At 40.1% G+C, this 19,065-nt stretch overlaps 1 protein-coding gene across 1 annotated transcript in view; it reads right to left on the bottom strand.

Moving 5' to 3' along the window:
• PKD1 (polycystin 1, transient receptor potential channel interacting) overlaps positions 1-19,065 on the bottom strand; it is a 302,520-nt gene that overhangs the window by 12,238 nt on the left and 271,217 nt on the right. Inside the window, exons 32-43 of the mRNA XM_053694512.1 lie at positions 17,228-17,344; positions 15,702-15,751; positions 8,964-9,166; positions 8,533-8,608; positions 7,980-8,092; positions 6,435-6,643; positions 6,115-6,309; positions 4,189-4,328; positions 2,206-2,333; positions 2,002-2,122; positions 985-1,110; positions 1-78 (exon numbers count right to left, since the gene is read on the bottom strand). The exon at positions 1-78 is cut by the window's left edge and continues 97 nt beyond it. Coding sequence (XP_053550487.1) covers positions 1-78; positions 985-1,110; positions 2,002-2,122; positions 2,206-2,333; positions 4,189-4,328; positions 6,115-6,309; positions 6,435-6,643; positions 7,980-8,092; positions 8,533-8,608; positions 8,964-9,166; positions 15,702-15,751; positions 17,228-17,344 — 1,556 coding nt within the window. The remainder of the gene's footprint in view (positions 79-984; positions 1,111-2,001; positions 2,123-2,205; positions 2,334-4,188; positions 4,329-6,114; positions 6,310-6,434; positions 6,644-7,979; positions 8,093-8,532; positions 8,609-8,963; positions 9,167-15,701; positions 15,752-17,227; positions 17,345-19,065) is intronic.

Genomic DNA, 19,065 nt, shown 5'->3' with positions numbered 1-19,065 from the left:
TCCAGGAACAGAGTCACAGAAGCATACAGATCAACTCCCGGGCTGTACAGGGAGAATTCAACAAATACGGCCTGTGTCCTAAAACACAAAACAGCCATACTTAGTACCGTGAGAAACACCCATTACCCCTATAAAGAAGCCATTGCAGAGACACCAATTAAAACACAAACACCTCCTAAATAAACTGTTCTTGCACTTTAGTGAATAGGCACTATACTATAGGATAGCACAGAAATTGTACATCTCTCTCAATGGAGAGGCGAATTTCGATGAGCATTTCTTGAGGAACCCTACTTCTCCACCATGTGCATGAAAGTTCAGTTACATGATGTAGACTTCCAATGATTTTAATGCAAAGTAGTACTTAAAAAAAAATATGAATAATTATAGGGACACTGTACTCAAAATTTTCATTTATTTTTATTTCATTAATATGAGAGAGCAGCATTTAACCACCAGCAGGAAGTACTTATTAGCCAATCAGATTTAGTAGAACGTATCTATCAGCTAATGAACATAAACAGGAAGTGCAGACCTGATACTGCTCTATTAGTTTCAATGTAAACAGCTTTTACATCAGACGTTTGCAGGCAAAAGACCTGTGTGTCCACATAAATGATAGAAACTTTTCTAAAGCAGTAATATCAGAAGATCAGACTCTAGTCATGTGCCAACAAAAACAACAAAGAAAACGTAAAAACAAAATAAAATTGTAATGCATTTTTAAATAATATTGCAGTGAAACAAAGAATAAATCACAACAATGTACATTTAATACATTAAAAGATGATGTTTTCAGCCCTTAATCATGCTAAATCATGTACACAGGGTCTGAAACATTTTCCATTGATGTAACGGATGCTGGCATGTATTGATAAAAGTTATTTCATTGTAACTGGTGTCTGCCCATCTCATATTACATGTAGGAAAGTGGTATTCTGGATTAAATATAAGATGTTATTTAATATGCACAAAAGAACTTACAGACTGTCAATCCAGTGGTTTTTCTGAAGATTCTCCAAGATGGATTCATTCTCCTCCAAGCTTTCTCCAAGATACTGAACATACCCTGAGCTGTCGTAAAAAGCAAGGGAACCCCAAAACCAGGCCCTGAAAAACCAGTAAAAAAACAGTAAAATTAAAGCAATGCCCACATGCACTAAATGGTTATAATCTTAATGGGACATACAGCATTTTAGAACTGGAAATCACATGGTAAGTAATATAAATATAATGAATATAGAGCGCCGAAAATACCGGATGAACAAAAATATTGGGGCTGGGATGATGGCTGAATTTCCCATAATTCCATACTGGAATGTACAGGTTAGCTGTACTGTACTATAGAACAGTTGTAAATTTAGTGTCTGTGATTGTTGTGCATTTGTATATATGCAAAAACACACAGCTGGAAAAATATCACTAGTCGGGGAAGAAAAATTACTTGTCCATTCAATAGGAAAGAGAATCCCCACCCCATTTTTTACTTGTCCACCTCAATTTCTTACTTTTCTAGTGCAAATTTCCATCCCTATATATATATATATATATATATATATATATATATATATATATACCATATTTATTTATTTATATGTATGTGTGTGTGTCACAGAAGCAGCAAGAGCGTTACAAGAGGACAGTCAACATCAAAATTGTTATTGTTTAAAAAGATAGATAATGCCTTTACTACCCATTTCCCAGTTTTCCACAACCAACATATATATATTATATATTAATTTACTTTATAACATTTAAACCTCTGAATTTCTGCCTTTTATTATAAATAAATAGCCAAGTCACCAGGGGGCTGTCAGAAGATGCTTAGATACAAGGCAATCACAGAGGTAAAAAGTATATTAATATAACTGTGTTGGTTATGCAAAACTAGGGAATGGGTAATAAATGGATTATCTATCTTTTTAAACAATAACATTTTTTGAGTAGACTGTCCCTTTAAACAGAGAAGGGAGTTCTGAGTCTAATCTGTCTGCTACTTACCCTGTAGCATCAGGAGGGGAGAAGGTCCATTCTGGATTGAGATTGGTGGAGATCCTAATCCAGCCACTGTCAGAGGTCTTTAGGTCCTGGTGGTATGTGTCGTGGGTGGGCAGAGAAGGTTCTGTAGGCAACACAGTACAATATTTGTTTAGGTGTTCATGAACATCTCTGTGCATAGGTCAGGAAGGTTATCACTAAACGTACCTTTCCTGTGACGGATCTGTCGCATGCGAGTTGCTCCCAGGACACTACTGTAACTCTTGCGCAGTCTATGGTTACTCTGCAGATAAGGCAGCAGGATATCTGATGTCCAGGCCCAGAATTCATCAGCCCTGAAAAAGGGAAAGTCCCAAGCATATTTATCCGTTTTCATTATTCATCTATATTTTGCCAGCAAGAGAATTCAAAATCAAAAACACTTTGTGCCCCAAAGAAAAGATTATTGTACCTAGAGAATTATTTTCTAACATTGCTTCCAAATGCATCAGTACAGAACTGGTTTGCATTTTTATAGGGACATAAACATACAAATTTTCTTTCATGATTCAGACAGAACATACAATTGTAAACAACTTTGCAATTTCCTTTTATCAAATTTGCTTCATACTCTTGTTATCCTTTGTTGAAGGAACAGCAATGCATTACTGGGACCTAGCTGAACATACTGGGTGATCCATCGACAAGATACATATCTGCAGCCACCAATCAGCAACAAGCTCCCAGTAGTGCACTGTGGTTCCTGAGCCTACTTACAAATTATTTTCAACAAAGGATACCAAAAGAACAAAGCAAATTAGATAACAGAAGTACATTGAAAAGGTGTTTAAAATAACATACTATGTCTCAATCATGAAAGTTTAATGTTGACTTTATTGTCCCTTTAATAGTCCACCAGACTATTTTGTTATACAAATGTTATATAATTAATCAGAGGTTTATTGGTATTACACAAATATGTACTGTCTTTTGCTATGGTTGCAGAGAAAATAGCAGATCATGGTCAAAAAGTGTAAAGTGATATTAAACTATATTAATAAACCATAAGAATAAACATCACTCAAACAAGCATGTGCAGTTCATGCAAAAACCATTCTAATAAACACTGAAAAGCTAAATAAAAAACATTTGCAGCAGAATTTTCAGGTAGGAAACGTTTTTCTTTCTACGGGCTAGACTACGAGTGGCGTGCTATTTATCGCTCACAGGTTAACCTATGCCAGAAATAAGCTTTTAGCGTGTGTCGGGTAGCACATGTATTACAAGTTAAAAGTAAAAAAAAAAAGTCGCATGAGCGCTAACCCGACACAAAAAGCCAAAGTTAGAATATTTTGTGACCTCTTTAAAATATTCACCCATAGACTTCAATGGAGTGAAAAAAGTAAAATCTCAAGTGCACTAATCCAACATGAAATATTAATATTTCACATTCCAATATTCTTCACATAGCAGACTATGATCTATTTATTCTTAAATACATGTTTATATATATATAAAGGATATGAGGAGGCACTCACTGGTCTTTTTCAAATGTAATTTAATAAAACAAGCGTGACGTTGTCTGAGGAAGGGGAGTGTGTCCCCGAAACGTCACACTTGTTCTATCAAATTACATTTGAAAAAAACAGTGAGTGCCTCCTCATATCATTTGTATTTAACCGTTGGCACCCTGGCAGCTGATTGTAAGGTATACATTTATATATATATAAATAAAATGGATTTTTGGTACAATATATATCTATACATATATATATATATATATATATATATATATATATACACACATACATATACACAGTATATATAGATGATTTTATATATATATATATATATATATATATATATATAAATATATATACAGATATATATTTAAAAATACTAAGAACAAATGTGAAAAACATTGGAATGTGAAATATTAACAGTAAAATACGGAGTTAAACACTTTATTAAATATGAACATTCAGCTACTTGACTGCAAGTCAGGGCACCAATGCACTTATATATAAACAGTTAGTGTGTCATTTATAATCTAGCCCTAAACTGGCATATAGCTTACATTTTGTCACTCTTTGGCACCTTCCTGTTACCCTCCTTTTGTTCAGGAGGACAGGGAATAATTGGAAAAAAATAAATAAAAAAAATATTTGCATTTAATGTCTTTTTAAGGGTCAAAATAAGATAATGCTTCACCTTCTAATGTGCAGGAAACGGTTGCTGGATAGCTCCTGCCTAACTGAGCGCTGCAGTAAATAGGTATTAGGGTTTCTGGTAGAGTCTCCGTAATTGGTGAGAAGGACAACCAGGAAGAACAACATGTAGATTACTAGATTCTGAGGGAACACAAGCAAAAAGTACAAGTTAGTCAGATGGCCACTGAATCAGGATTAGCTTGGATATATTATTAGCTACCTGTCCCTGTCACTCACTGTCCAACCCCACCGCTCTCACTTAATAGCTTAAAGGGACATAATACTCATATGCTAAATCACTTGAAACTGATGCAGTATAACTGTAAAAAGCTGACAGGAAAATATCACCTGAGCATCTCTATGTAAAAAAGGAAGATATTTTACCTCACAATCTCCTCAGCTCAGCAGAGTAAGTTCTGTGTAAAAAGTTATACTCAGCTGCAGCCAGCTGCAGGTAAAAAAAAAAAAAATATGAAGAAATGAACTGCAGCCAATCAGCATCAGCAGTGCTGAGGTCATGAACTCTTTTACTGTGATCTCATGAGATTTGACTTAACTCTCATGAGATTTCATAGTAAGCTTCCTTTAACCTGAATAGGGAAATAATATGAGAGTGCACGAGGCTCATCCCCTTAGCTGTCCCAGGACAGACATACTAATATGCTGCTTAGAAATCCTTTACAATGGGATGTGGCTACTGAGGAACTTTTGAGGTAAAATATCTTTCTTTTTTACATAGAGATGTTCAGGTGATATTTTCTAGTCAGCTTTTTACAGCTATGCTGCATCACTTTCAAGTGTTTAAACATTTGGGTATTATGGCCCTTTAACAGTTTGTAAATGACATCAGACAGAAACAAAGGATGCTCAAATCTGACCACAAGTGATCCATGAGTTGTACACAGGAACAGGTATAGATGGTGGGAGAATAAAACATGGATAAAAAAAAGCGGAAGAAGAATGAATGAGATACAGGAGAAAGAAAAGAGGACATAGCTGAGACAATGGTTAAAGGGACATTATACACTAGATTTTTCTTTGCATAAATGTTTTGTAGATTATCCATTTATAAAGCCTATCTGGGAGTGTTTTTGAAACAACATATACTTTTGCTTATTTTTTTAATAATATTGTGATGATTTTCAGACTCCCAACCAAGCCCCACAGTGTCAGATGTATACTGATGTCTACAGATTCCTGATGGCTCCTGTTTATATTATCTGTCTTTTCATATGCATGGAGTTGGGGGAGTGTGTGCTCTCCTTGTTTTTCCAGCCGCTTTCACTGGGTGTCCCAATCAACCTTATCAACGGAGCTAAACTGGGAGCTTCTGAGTATGACCTCTTGCAATAACACTCCTATTTCTTTATATGGCCCACACTTGCGCATTGTTGACTGACTAATGTCATTATATAACAGATTATAATGCCTGATATATGTACTACCCCACACAATTAGTATTTGTCATCAGGAGCACTGCCCAGACTGTATACAAGATGAAGATCCTTAACCTTTACTATACAATTGGTTCATAGAAGATTCCAATGCTTGTATTTAAACCAGTAGTGCATTGCTGCTCATTCAACAAATGATACCAAGAGAATGAAACAAATTTGATAATAGAAGTAAACTGGAAAGTTGTTTTAAATTGTATTTTCTACATAAATCATGAAAGAAAATGTTTGGGTTTCATGTCCCTTTAAGGGCCTGAAGGTGACAGGTTAACATTGTAACCTATCTGAGGATCATCAGAAGATATGTTGTTCATCTGAGTATCCTTTAAACCTGGGGCTTCTTTGAATGAAAATGTAAGTATTTGTTTGCACAAAAACTTTCACCTTCCTGATGTCAACTGGATCTAGATAAAAAGTGACTAAAACTACCCCTGCCCTGTATGATAAGTTACAAGAAGTTGTCATATCCTCACCTTCAGCATCCTGTGGAGCAGTTTCACCTTTCTTGCCTCTTCCCTGGCTTGAAAAAGAGCAAAACCTTGCGGAGGCCGTACTTTTGTAATTTTCTCTGAGACGTGCTCTACCAACGGGCATTCCACCAGCGTATCCTCTTCCTCAGGGTGCAGACGCTTCACCACCGCAGCAAAGTAAACAGCTTCTACCAAAACCTGATAGAAATGCAATAGCAAACGCAGCAGATTGTACATTACAGCACTTTTATAATCAAGATAGAGTATGATTTTCTTAGTCTGGAAAAAAACAAACATTTACGATGCAGATCCCCAGAACTCACCTTCAGTGGCTCCAGGATAAAGAAGGAGCACAGGAAACAGAAAATCCCAGAAATCAGCCACATGAGACCCACGTTGGACGTGAAGCTCACCCCAATCCAAGATGAGACAATAAGGCAGGAAAGGATGAGAAAACAGCTCAGGGTGTGAGCGACTCGTGTACACCAGGAGGGTAACATTTGTCTGCGTCTCTGGAAAGCATCTGTGATCACTGTTATAGCAGAGAAAAGCCATGAAAAAATGGGCATCTTATACTGTACTAGTGAACAATATTTTGATCTCTAGCAACTTCTATTACATTATTTTGGGTCCTTTGAAATAGGTTTGGCTATTACTAAACTGCCACACACAGGGCAGGATTATGAGTGGAGTGTAGTAATAGCCAAACCTATTTCAAAGGACCCAAAATAATGTAATAGAGGAAATTAAGCGTACACGAGCGCAATATTTGCACTCCACTCAATAATACCATTGCAAGTAAATGTGCGCTGGTATTACAGGTGCAGCGCACTGCAAAAGCCAAGCGCTCAAGAGAGCGCGCTTCCACAGGCTCCAATGGGAGCCTCATTTTAATGCCGACAGTCACAGCAAACCACCTAGCGCAGCGCAGGTGGCAAATCGCACAGCGTTGGGCAGCAATAAATAAACATATCTGTATATGCGTATACACATATATATTTATGTGTTTATATGTGTGTATTCACATATTAACACACAAATATATATGTATATAAGCATATACATATATAATTAAAGAGAAAACACAGTCCCCCATTGACCTCCATGTAAAGGTACTTTAGGTGCCGTTTTTTTTTATATATAACTGCTTTGTGCAGTTTTTTTTACAAACCAAATAAAAATGATCATCTTTATATTTCTTCTTAATGTACTGTCCACTTTATTTTGGGGGTAAATGGAGCAACTTTTTATCTTTAACCAGAGGTCTGACCTTAATTAGTGAAAATGTGAGCTCGAAGTCACATTAACCAGACACTTGTTATTTATTGTGAGCCCGTAAATGGGCAAATTTGCCGCTTTATGGGCGCACATAAAGATAGCGCCTCACTTGTAATCTAGCTCACAGTGTTTGATCTGTGTTTTCCCCCAGGCACTTAAACAAGATGCCCTACAATATCTATAAGTTCTGCAACCTGAACGGCCCAATCAGTCACACCAACAACAAATGAAGCAAAACATCTGTGCTCTGAGGTTATATTCAATAAAATGAATTGGTGTGAAACACATAAGAATTGTTATGCGCAATCTACTTTTTTAATATGGTATGAATAAAGTGGATCGTTTATTCAATACAAGTCCATAATATGGCTGTTTTATTATTTCACCTTTTCAATTTATATCACATTATAAATATATCTAACTTCCAATTACATTGTAATTCTGCATTATTATGTATTTGCAACTCACAATACATTTGCTAAGGGCTCAGATTCTAGTCGCTAAGTAGAAACTCTTTTTGGCCACTTTTCATCTAAATAAATAAGTTTGTCTTTGAGATGAGCTATTAAGTCAGTCAGTTTAGAACTTACCTGTCCTTGTCGATTTGGCAGATTTTGCCACCTCTGTAGCATGCAGTGCTTGGCCCTTCTCGTTCATTTTTTCTAACATTATGGTATCATTCTTTTCCCCAAAGGTATTAGATCTGTTAAAACATATATATATATGTTGACATAGATGCTAGGAGACACCTGCTCTAGCTGCAGTTTATTGCCCATGCTCAGTAGAGGACTTTTGCAGCAAAAAAATATGTGACAGTAGAATTTCTGTTCTCTTATGTCAGCTCTCTCATCGCACTAAAATCAGTGGCTGCATTGAGAATTTCTAAGTGCTCATTTTGCAAAAACACCAGTAAGTTGTTTGCTGTTTTTAACACAATTGGTTTCTTTTTATATTTAATTTTATTTAACATATTTTTTTTTACTAAAGGAGCACAGTTTTATATCCCTTCTACTATCTATGTAAAAGGGAGCTTGGTGTTGTATTGCACCATAAACCTCTCTCTGCCATTCTCTATACCCTAGGATGGAAGTGGTGGGATCTCCGTGTTTGGTGGTAATATTTACTGCCTATTTTGTCACTTACAAATCAGACAGTAGATCCGTCTCAGTCCTGGAAATCCTTCTGAGATCTCGTGGGAGGGACATGGTACCAGTGCCATCTACAGAAATAAAACACACAATCTAATATAAAGAGGTAATACAAAATATTTATATATCTAGTTGGAATTCATGGCTATGTCCATTCACCTCTCAAAAATAAACAAATGAGTTATCATAAAATCCTATTAGTTTGTGGTACAGATATCTATATATTATCATTAACCTTAAAGAATATTCTCAAGGTCAAAGATGTTGTTTTTTTTGTTAACTAGACTTACAGTAAAACCCAAGACAATGTATTCATTGGGACTGAGTTTCCATTTCTTTAAAAATTCTCTCATGATTTCCTTTATGTCAAAGATAAAATCTAATTTTTGGGTAACTTCATGTTAAATGACCCTAAACTTTACTCACCTGATGCCAGAAATGTATGCGCTAAAGGCTGAGGGAGGCCGCCCACCACACTGTCATCTTCACTGGGGTGAGAAGTTGCATCAATTCTAAGATGGCGGCTGGTCCTTCGTCTCTCCAGCTTCTGAAATGTGTTTCCCATGATGGATGGATCACTGAGCAAGTCTGGCCAGCTAAGCATCCCCTCAGAATTCCACTGGGAGAAACTGGCCAGGAATAAAAAGGAGGAACGTGTATTTAATTATTTTGAATAACTGCATAAATCCTGCCTAACTGGCAATTTTATAAAAATGTTTAAAAGTAAAGTATACAGTGATTCCTGTAAATTTCTCAATTTTGGCCTAGGTCCTAAAAAGCAGGGACTGGCAACTCTCTGACGAAGTAATGTCATAATGTGACCAAGCTGACAGACTAATTTTATTAAAACAGGTTTGTTAAGGATGAGGAAAGGAAGGTCCTGGTCTTGCAGCCTTCTCTGTCAGCCACATACGCAGACCTGATTATAACCCTGACCTTGCAGCCTTCTGTGAGCCACATATTCACATCAGATAAGACTGTTCCCATCCTGTCAGCAACATACTCACATTAGACCTCAGACCCTTGGCCCTGCAGCCACTATTAGTCACATACCCACAAATCTCAGATAATATACCCATGGATCTCAGATCAGACTCTGGTCTGCAGCTCTTCTGTCAGCCCCATATCCACATCAGACATCAGATCAGACTCTGGTCTGTACCTCTTATGTCAGCCCCATATCCACATCAAACCTCTCAGATACTGGTACTAGAACCTCATACTCACACCAGACCTCAGATCAGACACTGTTCCAGGAACTTCATACTCACATCAGACCTCAGATCAGACACTGGTCCAAGAACCTCATGCTCACATCAGACTTTGGCCCTGTCAGGCCTATATCCACATCAGAGACCTCAGATCAGACACTGGTCCTATAACCTCATACTCACATCAGACCTCAGATCAGACACTGGTCCTAGAACCTCATACTCACATCAAACCTCAGATCAGACTTTGGCCCCGTCAGCCCCATATCCACATCAGACTTCAGATCAGACACTGGTCCTAGAACCTCATACTCACATCAGACCTCAGATCAGATCAGATACTGGTCCTAGAACCTCATACTCACATCAGACCTCAGATCAGACACTGGTCCTAGAACCTCATACTCACATCAGACCACAGATCAGACATTGGTTCTAGAACCTCATACTCACATGAGACATCAGATCAGACTTTGGCCCTGTCAGCCCCATATCCACATCAGACCTCAGATCAGACACTGGTCCTAGAACCTCATACTAACATCAGACCTCAGATCAGATACTGGTCCTAGAACCTCATACTCACATCAGACCTCAGATCAGACACTGGTCCTAGAACCTCATACTCACATCTGACTACAGATCAGACACTGGTCTTTGAACCTCATACTCACTTGAGACATCAGATCAGACTTTGGCCCTGTAAGCATCATATCCACATGAGACCTTATCTTAGACTCTAGACAAGTAGCTATTCTGTCAGCCCCATACCTACATGACAACTAAGATCCCTGTTCTAGAAAATACACAATGTTTTAAATTATGCTTACCTGATACTTTTCTTTTCTTCTGACGGGAAAAGTCCACAGCTGCATTCATTACTTTTGGGAATTCAAAACCTGGCCACCAGGAGGAGGCAAAGACAAACCAGCCAAAGGCTTCAAATACCTCCCCCACCTCCCTCATCCCCCAGTCATTCTGCCAGGGGAACAAGGAATAGTAGGAGAAATATCAGGGTAAAAAAGGTGCCAGAAGAACAAAAATGTACTGCCGCCTCATAGACAAAACGTGGGCGGGAGCTGTGGACTCTTCCCCTTAGAAGAAAAGAAAATTATCAGGTAAGTATAATTTATGTTTTTCTTGTTAAACGGGAAGAGTCCACAGCTGCATTCATTACTTTTGGGAAACAATACCCAAGCTAGAGGACACTGAATGCAAACAAAGGGTGGGTACAAAAAGGCAGCTCTTCGAAAGGCACCACAGCCTGAAATTACCCGACACCCTGTAAATAAAAAGAAACGATAAGGGCAAAAAACACGGAGCCCACGAAAATGCACATCGGTTACACAACCAGCAAAGCCAAGCTAGAGACCACTTAGCCCCAGAGTCTGTTGAGCACAACAGCCTCCAAGGAGCCAGCGCCGAAGACTACCCCAGGCCTAAAGAGCAAGGGCCTCAATCTGCCCCAGAGAGGGAGAATAAATCCCCAGAGAGATCCAAAGGGCCATCCCACACGGCTCAAAACAAACTTAAAACAACCCAAGGTTGTCACGTACTATCGCCCAGGGAGGCGAACTCCCTAGAAGAACAAGAACTTGAAACAAAGTCCATACTCAGGGAAAAACATCTCAAAAGGACCCGAGGGCCACCCCCCTTGACACAGCACCATACAACAAAAGGTACTCCAGAATAAACTGCGAGTTCCCTGATGCATCATAGTCGTAACCTTCAAGCTAAACATGCATAGACAGCAGAGCCAGGATAACTATCCCATCAGCTAACAAATAGCTCTCCAAGAGAACACCAGTCATCTGAACAAGAACTCGCAATGACCAGCTTCCAAGTAGAGAGGCTGACCCAAGCTATCGTGGAACTCAAACCACTGAATAGCTCGACCAGGGCACCTGGCTCCAAGGAGCATCCCCTCCCAGCAGCAGACGCCGACAGAAGAGAGAAAGACATCAAAAGTCCTCCCACCGAAAGGGAGGATAGACTCAAAAGGAAAACGGTCAATACTGCATAGAGCAACCGATCCCCAACCTTCCCTCCAGGGTAATGGTCCCAGCCCAAGGCTTAGCCAAATACCGAGAACAAGAGTCCCAGACCTCTGGAAGAAAAGGATGGATCTACGAGGAGCAAAACTCCAGAGTAGAAATCTGACCACTACCAAAACAGTAAACAAAGGAGATGGGCACAGTGCTGTATAAAAAATAGTAAGCATAGTATATCCTTATCCTCAGAATTTTCCCAACAAAAAGTTCCTCTTCAGTTTTTGTGCTTATACACTACCAAAACAGGCATGCTACCATAAGTCAGGACAGGCTTCGTGCTCGGGTTTGAGACCCCCTACACCGCTGTCTTCCATAAAGAGAAACACTTCTCAAGGGAAAAGAGTTCTCAGACCCCCAGCATCTAAATATCAGAATCCAACAATTATCAGGAGCCTTACCTGTGTTCAAACCCACAGTCTCCTGCTTCAGGAACAGTGGAGCCAGTCACTACTCCACATCTCCCTATTCCAAGATTCTGAGAACACCAGAAGAGAAGGACCCATAGGTCTTCACAGATACTGAGGCAACTCCAAACTAAGGAGAACACACAAGGACCCATCCTCCATTCTAGGTGAAAAAAAGGAACTAAAGCAACGGAAAACACCCTACGATAGAGGCGAGACCCCTCGACCAATATCGCCAGCCCAGTTGAAAAGACACTTGGAGTCTACAAGGAACATTAATGCCCTAGAAGACCAGTAGGTACCCGTCAGAGAGACCTTGAACTAAGCCTCAGGCAGATAGGAATCTCCCATGAGAAACAAAACCCCGCCCCCTCCAAGGGACAAGCGGGAACACAAAACCTAAGGCTAAACAGAACTGTTTAAGTCCGATCCAGGGAGAGACAAGGTCCTAGGCCAGAGTCCTAAAAAAACAGAATCGATCGTAGATCTAACTTCCTAAAGAACACTAAGCTGCCTCCTATGATTAGGAGCGCACCATCTAAAGTCCGTAGACTTAACGACTTAGCAACAGCCTCAAACCCAAGAGTCTGAAAGAACTCTTGACCTGTTTAAGATTCGGCACCCAGTGCTCCTGGATCTCAAGGTAAATCCTCGTAGACAAGCTTAACTACTTCTTACACACGCTGGAAAGGTAACAACCAGCAACAGAAGGTGGAGGTGAACCCTGGACCTTCTTCTTGCCATCCCAGTGAGCTAGACGGAACCACCCTCCACTAAGCCCCAACAGAGCATGAAGAATAAATGAACATTTACCTGACCACAGAAGGGCGACAGTCTGTAACCGACCTCGGACCTCCACTTTCAAGCCCAAAGGCTAGATCTGCAACAAGGTTGAAGATAACACCCGAACGTCAAAGATCATGGACAGACCAAGGATAGATTTATATTGAAGAGACAACAGTCTCTAGAGATCCTTGCAGGTTCGGTCTCCCAAAAACCCCTTCAACAGGGTAGAAGTTGGGAGCCTCGCAGCTCCCCACAGAAGACAAGGTAACCCCTGCACTCCACCTCCTAGAGCAAACGCAACTCTGAGCAAAGGAAGAAGGACATGCCCGCACTTCCAGACCAGATGAACCAACCCAAGACGGGAGGGAAGGAGACTCTGCCACCGCAAAATAATGCTATTAGGCCAAAGAGTCAACATCTGAAAGAAACCTCAAGTGAGAATGCAAATCGTTCATCATTCAGAACACTAGACCACGGAAGCCTTTATTCACATCTCCCAACTTCAACGGTTCTGAGTTCCCAGAGACCTGTAAGAACCATGACGACGTCTGAAAAGTCAGACCCGTATCCCAGGCAAGTAGCCAGAAAAAAACAACCTTAGATCGGTACACACAACCCTCAATTCGAAGCATTGTATTTACACACTAAGCCTCATACTTCGAAATAGGATCCGAGTCTGGATTCCATATCAATAGGCCAAGTGACATCAGAATACGACAGGATTAAATCAGCACAACGAGGGTGACATGAACCCAAGGAACAGCAGAAAAGTGTCCAACCAGTACCTGCCTGGTATAAGGACACTCAAGAACTGTCCAAGGTCCAAGAAAATTCGACCCGAAGGTTTAATAAATGAACTAGAAAACATAATTCTGTTATTCAAAAAGTGCCCACGCAACCACAAAACCGCACGTATCGGTTCCAGAGAAAAACGTTCTCAAAACGGAAATCTATCAGACATAAGCTTAAGAAAAACAAATCAAACACATCCATCCGGATCAAAATAAAAAAAAGGCAGCACCCGCGGGTGAACGCCCAAGGTGAATGAGAACGCCAACGGAACCAGCCGATCAGAGGCCCCATTCACCCAAGCTTAGAACTGGAACCGAGACATTAAAGAAAAAAAGAAAAACGGATTTGTTAAGGAGATTAGCCTCATCCCCAAACGTCTTATCCAGCTTGCCATCCAGTATCTAAGGCCTCGGATTCTTCGGCTCACTAGGACTGGGATCCTCTAACATCACCAAAACATGTCTTAAAAGGACACAAAGACGTGTCAGCCTATAACGGAAGGCAAAATCATCCCTCGCCGGATCAATGAAAGACCCTGGCCCCGAGGTTGGGGCCCCTGAAGCCTCAGAGGCCAATGTTTTCCCAGGAGGCCGAACTGAATCAGGCGATCCCACGCCCGACGGGCCCTGGTTAAAAGAACACGGACAGTATCTTAAAAATATTTCACTTGGGAGATATAAATGAGCCAGCGCCATAGAAATGGTCATGCAGAACCGTGTTGTAACCTCTGGATGGAAACAAGCCACCCTCCGGAGGAGTAAAGGCCATAGGGACACGTGCTTGTGTAGCCAAAAAAGGGTCTGGGCACGCGCCTCACGGGACATGGAAACCTCAGATGCGGATGGCTCAAGCACTCTAAGCTCCCTGATTTGGGAGAAGAGAGTACTCTAGAACGGCAATCTGAACATAACTAATGAGCATTGATAACCAGGGCCATTTCATATTCATCACAAGATGCATTCTCCATATCGAAGACATCCGTGTCTAAGATATCAGAATCCTCCATAATCTTGGGATTACAAAAATGACAAACACTAACTGGCACTCTTTTTACACCCCCAATGGCTGGGCCACTCACCACCTCCTGTGAACCAGACAACCCACGAGCAGACTCTCTCTGTCACCACAAAGTCAGCATATGGAAGTGAGAAACAACGTAACCGCACCCGTCACCAGGTGCATCTTGCCAGTCACAAAAAGGGCGCGCAATCTCAAGAGATCGCGCCATTAAGATAAGGTCGTTATGTTCCGTAAAAGCCATGAGCCTAAGTATTGCTACACATTAGCAGATAGAACCATATAACAAACATGATTAAAGTCCCCCCTCAGGAGATATTAGCCCATGATTCCTTTTTAAGATAAAAGGAGTCCCACTGGGACTCTACCTTGATTCGTTAACATTACATTCACATATCGAAATAAAATTAAACGATCTTACCGGAATCTACGCCGTGGAACAGGAACAGGGCCCTTCAAGTGTGACAGATAGTAGCCTCGCTTCTGACATGGACTTGAGTGAATAAAGGCAGGCAGCGAAACTCGTCAATGCTGATTGCCAAGGAGCTGTTATCATGAGTCGGGATGGTTTTGCAGAAAGACTCTCCCTGCATCTCTGGACTCTAACCTTCATCCATGCTCTCACTGAGAGGCTGACAGGATAACTTAAAACTCCAGTCCCATGTCGAAGAGTACTACCCTCCATAAGAGACTATCTCGAACTTCTGACACATGACTTTCTGATGCTATTTGAAGATCCCTACATAACTCTGCTAACCATAAGCAAAATATCTGAACAAATTAGTGAATTTATAAACCAATCCTGCTGTCTTACATTTTATGTCAAATGTACCTTTTTGTAGTAAAAATAAAATCTATTACATGTTCATAGGCATTATATGATTCAACGCCCAGGTAACTCACCTCTTTGCATCGTCCACCGGCATATCAGTTTTGGTTTGTTCCGAAAATGCCTTTAAAAAATAAACACATGAAACTCAACGGAAGAATTTTTTTTCCATCAAAAACACTTACAGCAATTTCCAAAGAAAAGAAACCTAGTTCTATCCTAGACACGATATTATTTAAAGATTGAAGCATATCTTGAAAATAAAGTAGCATAGTTACAGAAACAAAATGAATTGTAGGTGTTTACATACCATGGGTAATAATGTTTGATTATTATACTTACATCAAATGACAAATTTCACCTGTGGCTTATATAACAATATTTTTGCATAATCTGTTTACTGATAAGTAAAACTCCATAAAAAATATTCAATCCTGCTAAAATACTTATAAATTATTCACTGGGGACTCTTTGGATTTAATCACATTCAGGCCCATTTATCAAGCTCCGTATGGAGCTTGAAGGGCCGTGTTTCTGGCGAGTCTTCAGACTCGCCAGAAACACAACTTATGAAGCAGCGGTCAAAAGACCGCTGCTCCATAACCCTGTCCGCCTGCTCTGAACAGGCGGACAGGAATCGCCAGACATCAACCCGATCGAATACGATCGGGTTGATTGACAGCTCCCTGCTGGCGGCCGATTGGCCGCGAGTCAGCAGGGGGCGGCGTTGCACCAGCAGCTCTTGTGAGCTGCTGGTGCAATGTTAAATGCGGAGAGCGTATTGCTCTCCGCATTTAGCGAGGTCTTGCGGACCTGATCCGCAGTGTCGGATCAGGTCCGCAAGACCTTTGATAAATGGGCCTGTTAGACTTCCTGAAGTAAACTTGGATACTTATTTTAGACATAATGTTGTTGGAAGTCTGAGCCTTGTAGGATTTTTTTTAACCCTGTCTTTATAGTACCAGCACTAGTATTTGGGACTTTTAATAGTATGGAATTATTTGTATTAGTTCAATGTACCTCATTTTTATTTCTTTATTTTTAAAGTCAACTTTCTGTTTAAATTGAATTGTGAATAAATAATAGTACTTAAGCTTTTTAGCACATCCTATATTTGTCTCTGATTAGTAAAATTCCCACAATTGTTTTCTTTGTGCAAAGAAATGTTTGCTTTTTTGTCTAAAAAATTTGCATAGCTTTAATAATGCCCTCTTAGTCGCAACAAAGAAAAATGACCAACATCCCTTTAAATGAAGTGAGTCAGCCAAATGGATTCTAAAAATCGTCAGAAACTCAGTTTCTATTTACAATTAATGGTTCATTTCTAAAGATAATGTTTTGAATCTTAGTGGATCACAAAAACTTAAAAAATTCACTCTTTATAAAAAGTAGATTTTTCTAACCTATGAACCACCTTTTACGTTTCTAAATTGGCTCTTCATGTGCTCGAAATGTTAAATAGTTTGATATACCTCTTACACACATACAGCATACAACAAATCATATTGTTCTGAGTGGTATTTCAAGCAAACGTAAGATTGCAAATACCCTGATGAAGACACAGCAATCTCTATAAGCCTGAATGGCTCTAATTCCTTACCTCTCCATGAATTCCTGTGTATGTTATGAAGGAACTTTCCATTATCATTGTGTCTAGGTAGTTATCGATTTCCAAAGACTGCTGATCAAAGTATGTGATGGATTGTCTGATACGGGTCTGGAAGAAGCAAGTAATAGATTTGTCAAGAGGTTTTTGGAAACACTTTTATGTAGATGTATAAAACAAAAGATGGTAGTTGCATCAATGTATGGTACAAAATATGACTGATGGAGCCCCAACTGGACTAACCATGTACTGACTTTATACATGGATCACCGATTACACATAAATGTATGCATAATTATTATGTTGGGTTTATGATGTTGACACCTTATGACTGAACCATAACATGTTTTGTAGAAACCTGATGACTGAATAGCACAATGTGTAGAAATCTACTGTCTGAACTACAATCTGATGTGTAGAAACCTGACGACTGAACAATAACATTTTGTGTAGAAACCTAATGACTAAACCTTAACCTGATGTGTAGAAAACTGATGACTGAACCACAACCTGATGTGTAGAAACCTAATGACTGAACCATAACCAGATGTGAAGAAACCTGATAACTGAACCACAACCTGATGTCTAGAAACCTGATGACTAAACCACAACCTGATGTGTAGAAACACGATGACTGAAAAGCACAATGTGTAGAAACCTACTGTCTAAACTACAATCTGATGTGTAGAAACCTAATGACTGAACCATAACCAGATGTGAAGAAATCTTATAACTGAACCACAACCTGATGTCTAGAAACCTGAAGACTGAACAACAACCAGATGTGTAGAAACCTGATACTGAATCATAACCTGATGTGTAGAAACCTGATGACTTTACCACAATCTGATTTGTAGAAACCTGATGACTGAACCCCAACCTGATGTCTAGAAACCTGATGACTGAACCACAACCTGATGCGTAGAAACCTGGAGACTGAACAATAACCTTATGTGTAGAAACCTATTGAATTAACTACAATCTAATGTGTAGAAACCGGATGACTGAACCACAACCTGATGTGTAGAAACCTGATGACTGAACCACAACCCAGTGACGTGCTGTCATAGGAGGCAGGGGAGGCAACGCCTCCCCTGTCCTATGTGTGTAATTACACTCACTTTATTTATAATGTTAAAAATAAAAAATATATATATTTTTTATTTTTATATATAATTTTTTTTTAGGTAACCAAGGTTTCTCCCCTTCCCCCCCCACCTCTGCCGCCTGCCACCCGCCAGCTAGAGAATGTGCCACCCAGTGGCACTTAAGTCTCTGTCTGCAGCCCATACCGTATCTTATAGAGGCTGCTCTCTAAGCAGCTGCCGGAGTGTGATGTCAGAGCTCAGCTCACTGCTCCATGTCTAAGTGCTACTAGAGACTGCGCCACCCAGTGGCACTTAAGTCTCTTTGCAGCCCATACAGATCCTATTAGAGGCTGCTCTCTAAGCAGCTGCCTGAGTGTGACGTGGGTGTCAGAGGCTCAGAGCTCACTGCTATTGGAGGCTTGCTCCAGTAGGACTGGCGGGAATCAAGGACAAGAAGAGAGAAGAGACCGGAGAAGACAGAAGAGCTGAGTGCTGAGCCTGACAGTGCTGAGATGGACCTGCCCTGGATAACGGTAAGTAAAGTATTTTATTGCCCTGTTTGTGAGCCAGGCAGCCTACAGGTCTACAATGACAATCTAGAGAGAGTAAGTTACACTATGGTACTGTACTGGTGCTGGTGTAATTTTATTTTCTCAACTTTTTTTTTTCTCTCCCCTCTGTCTCTCTCTTTCTCTCTCTCCCCCTCTGTCTCTCTCTCCCCCTCTGTCTCTCTCTCCCCCTCTG

This window comes from Bombina bombina, chromosome 11, assembly GCF_027579735.1.
Source record: "Bombina bombina isolate aBomBom1 chromosome 11, aBomBom1.pri, whole genome shotgun sequence".
Lineage (NCBI taxonomy): Eukaryota > Metazoa > Chordata > Amphibia > Anura > Bombinatoridae > Bombina > Bombina bombina.
Note: the sequence above shows the minus strand (reverse complement) of the source record. Positions and strands in the feature narration are given on the sequence as shown.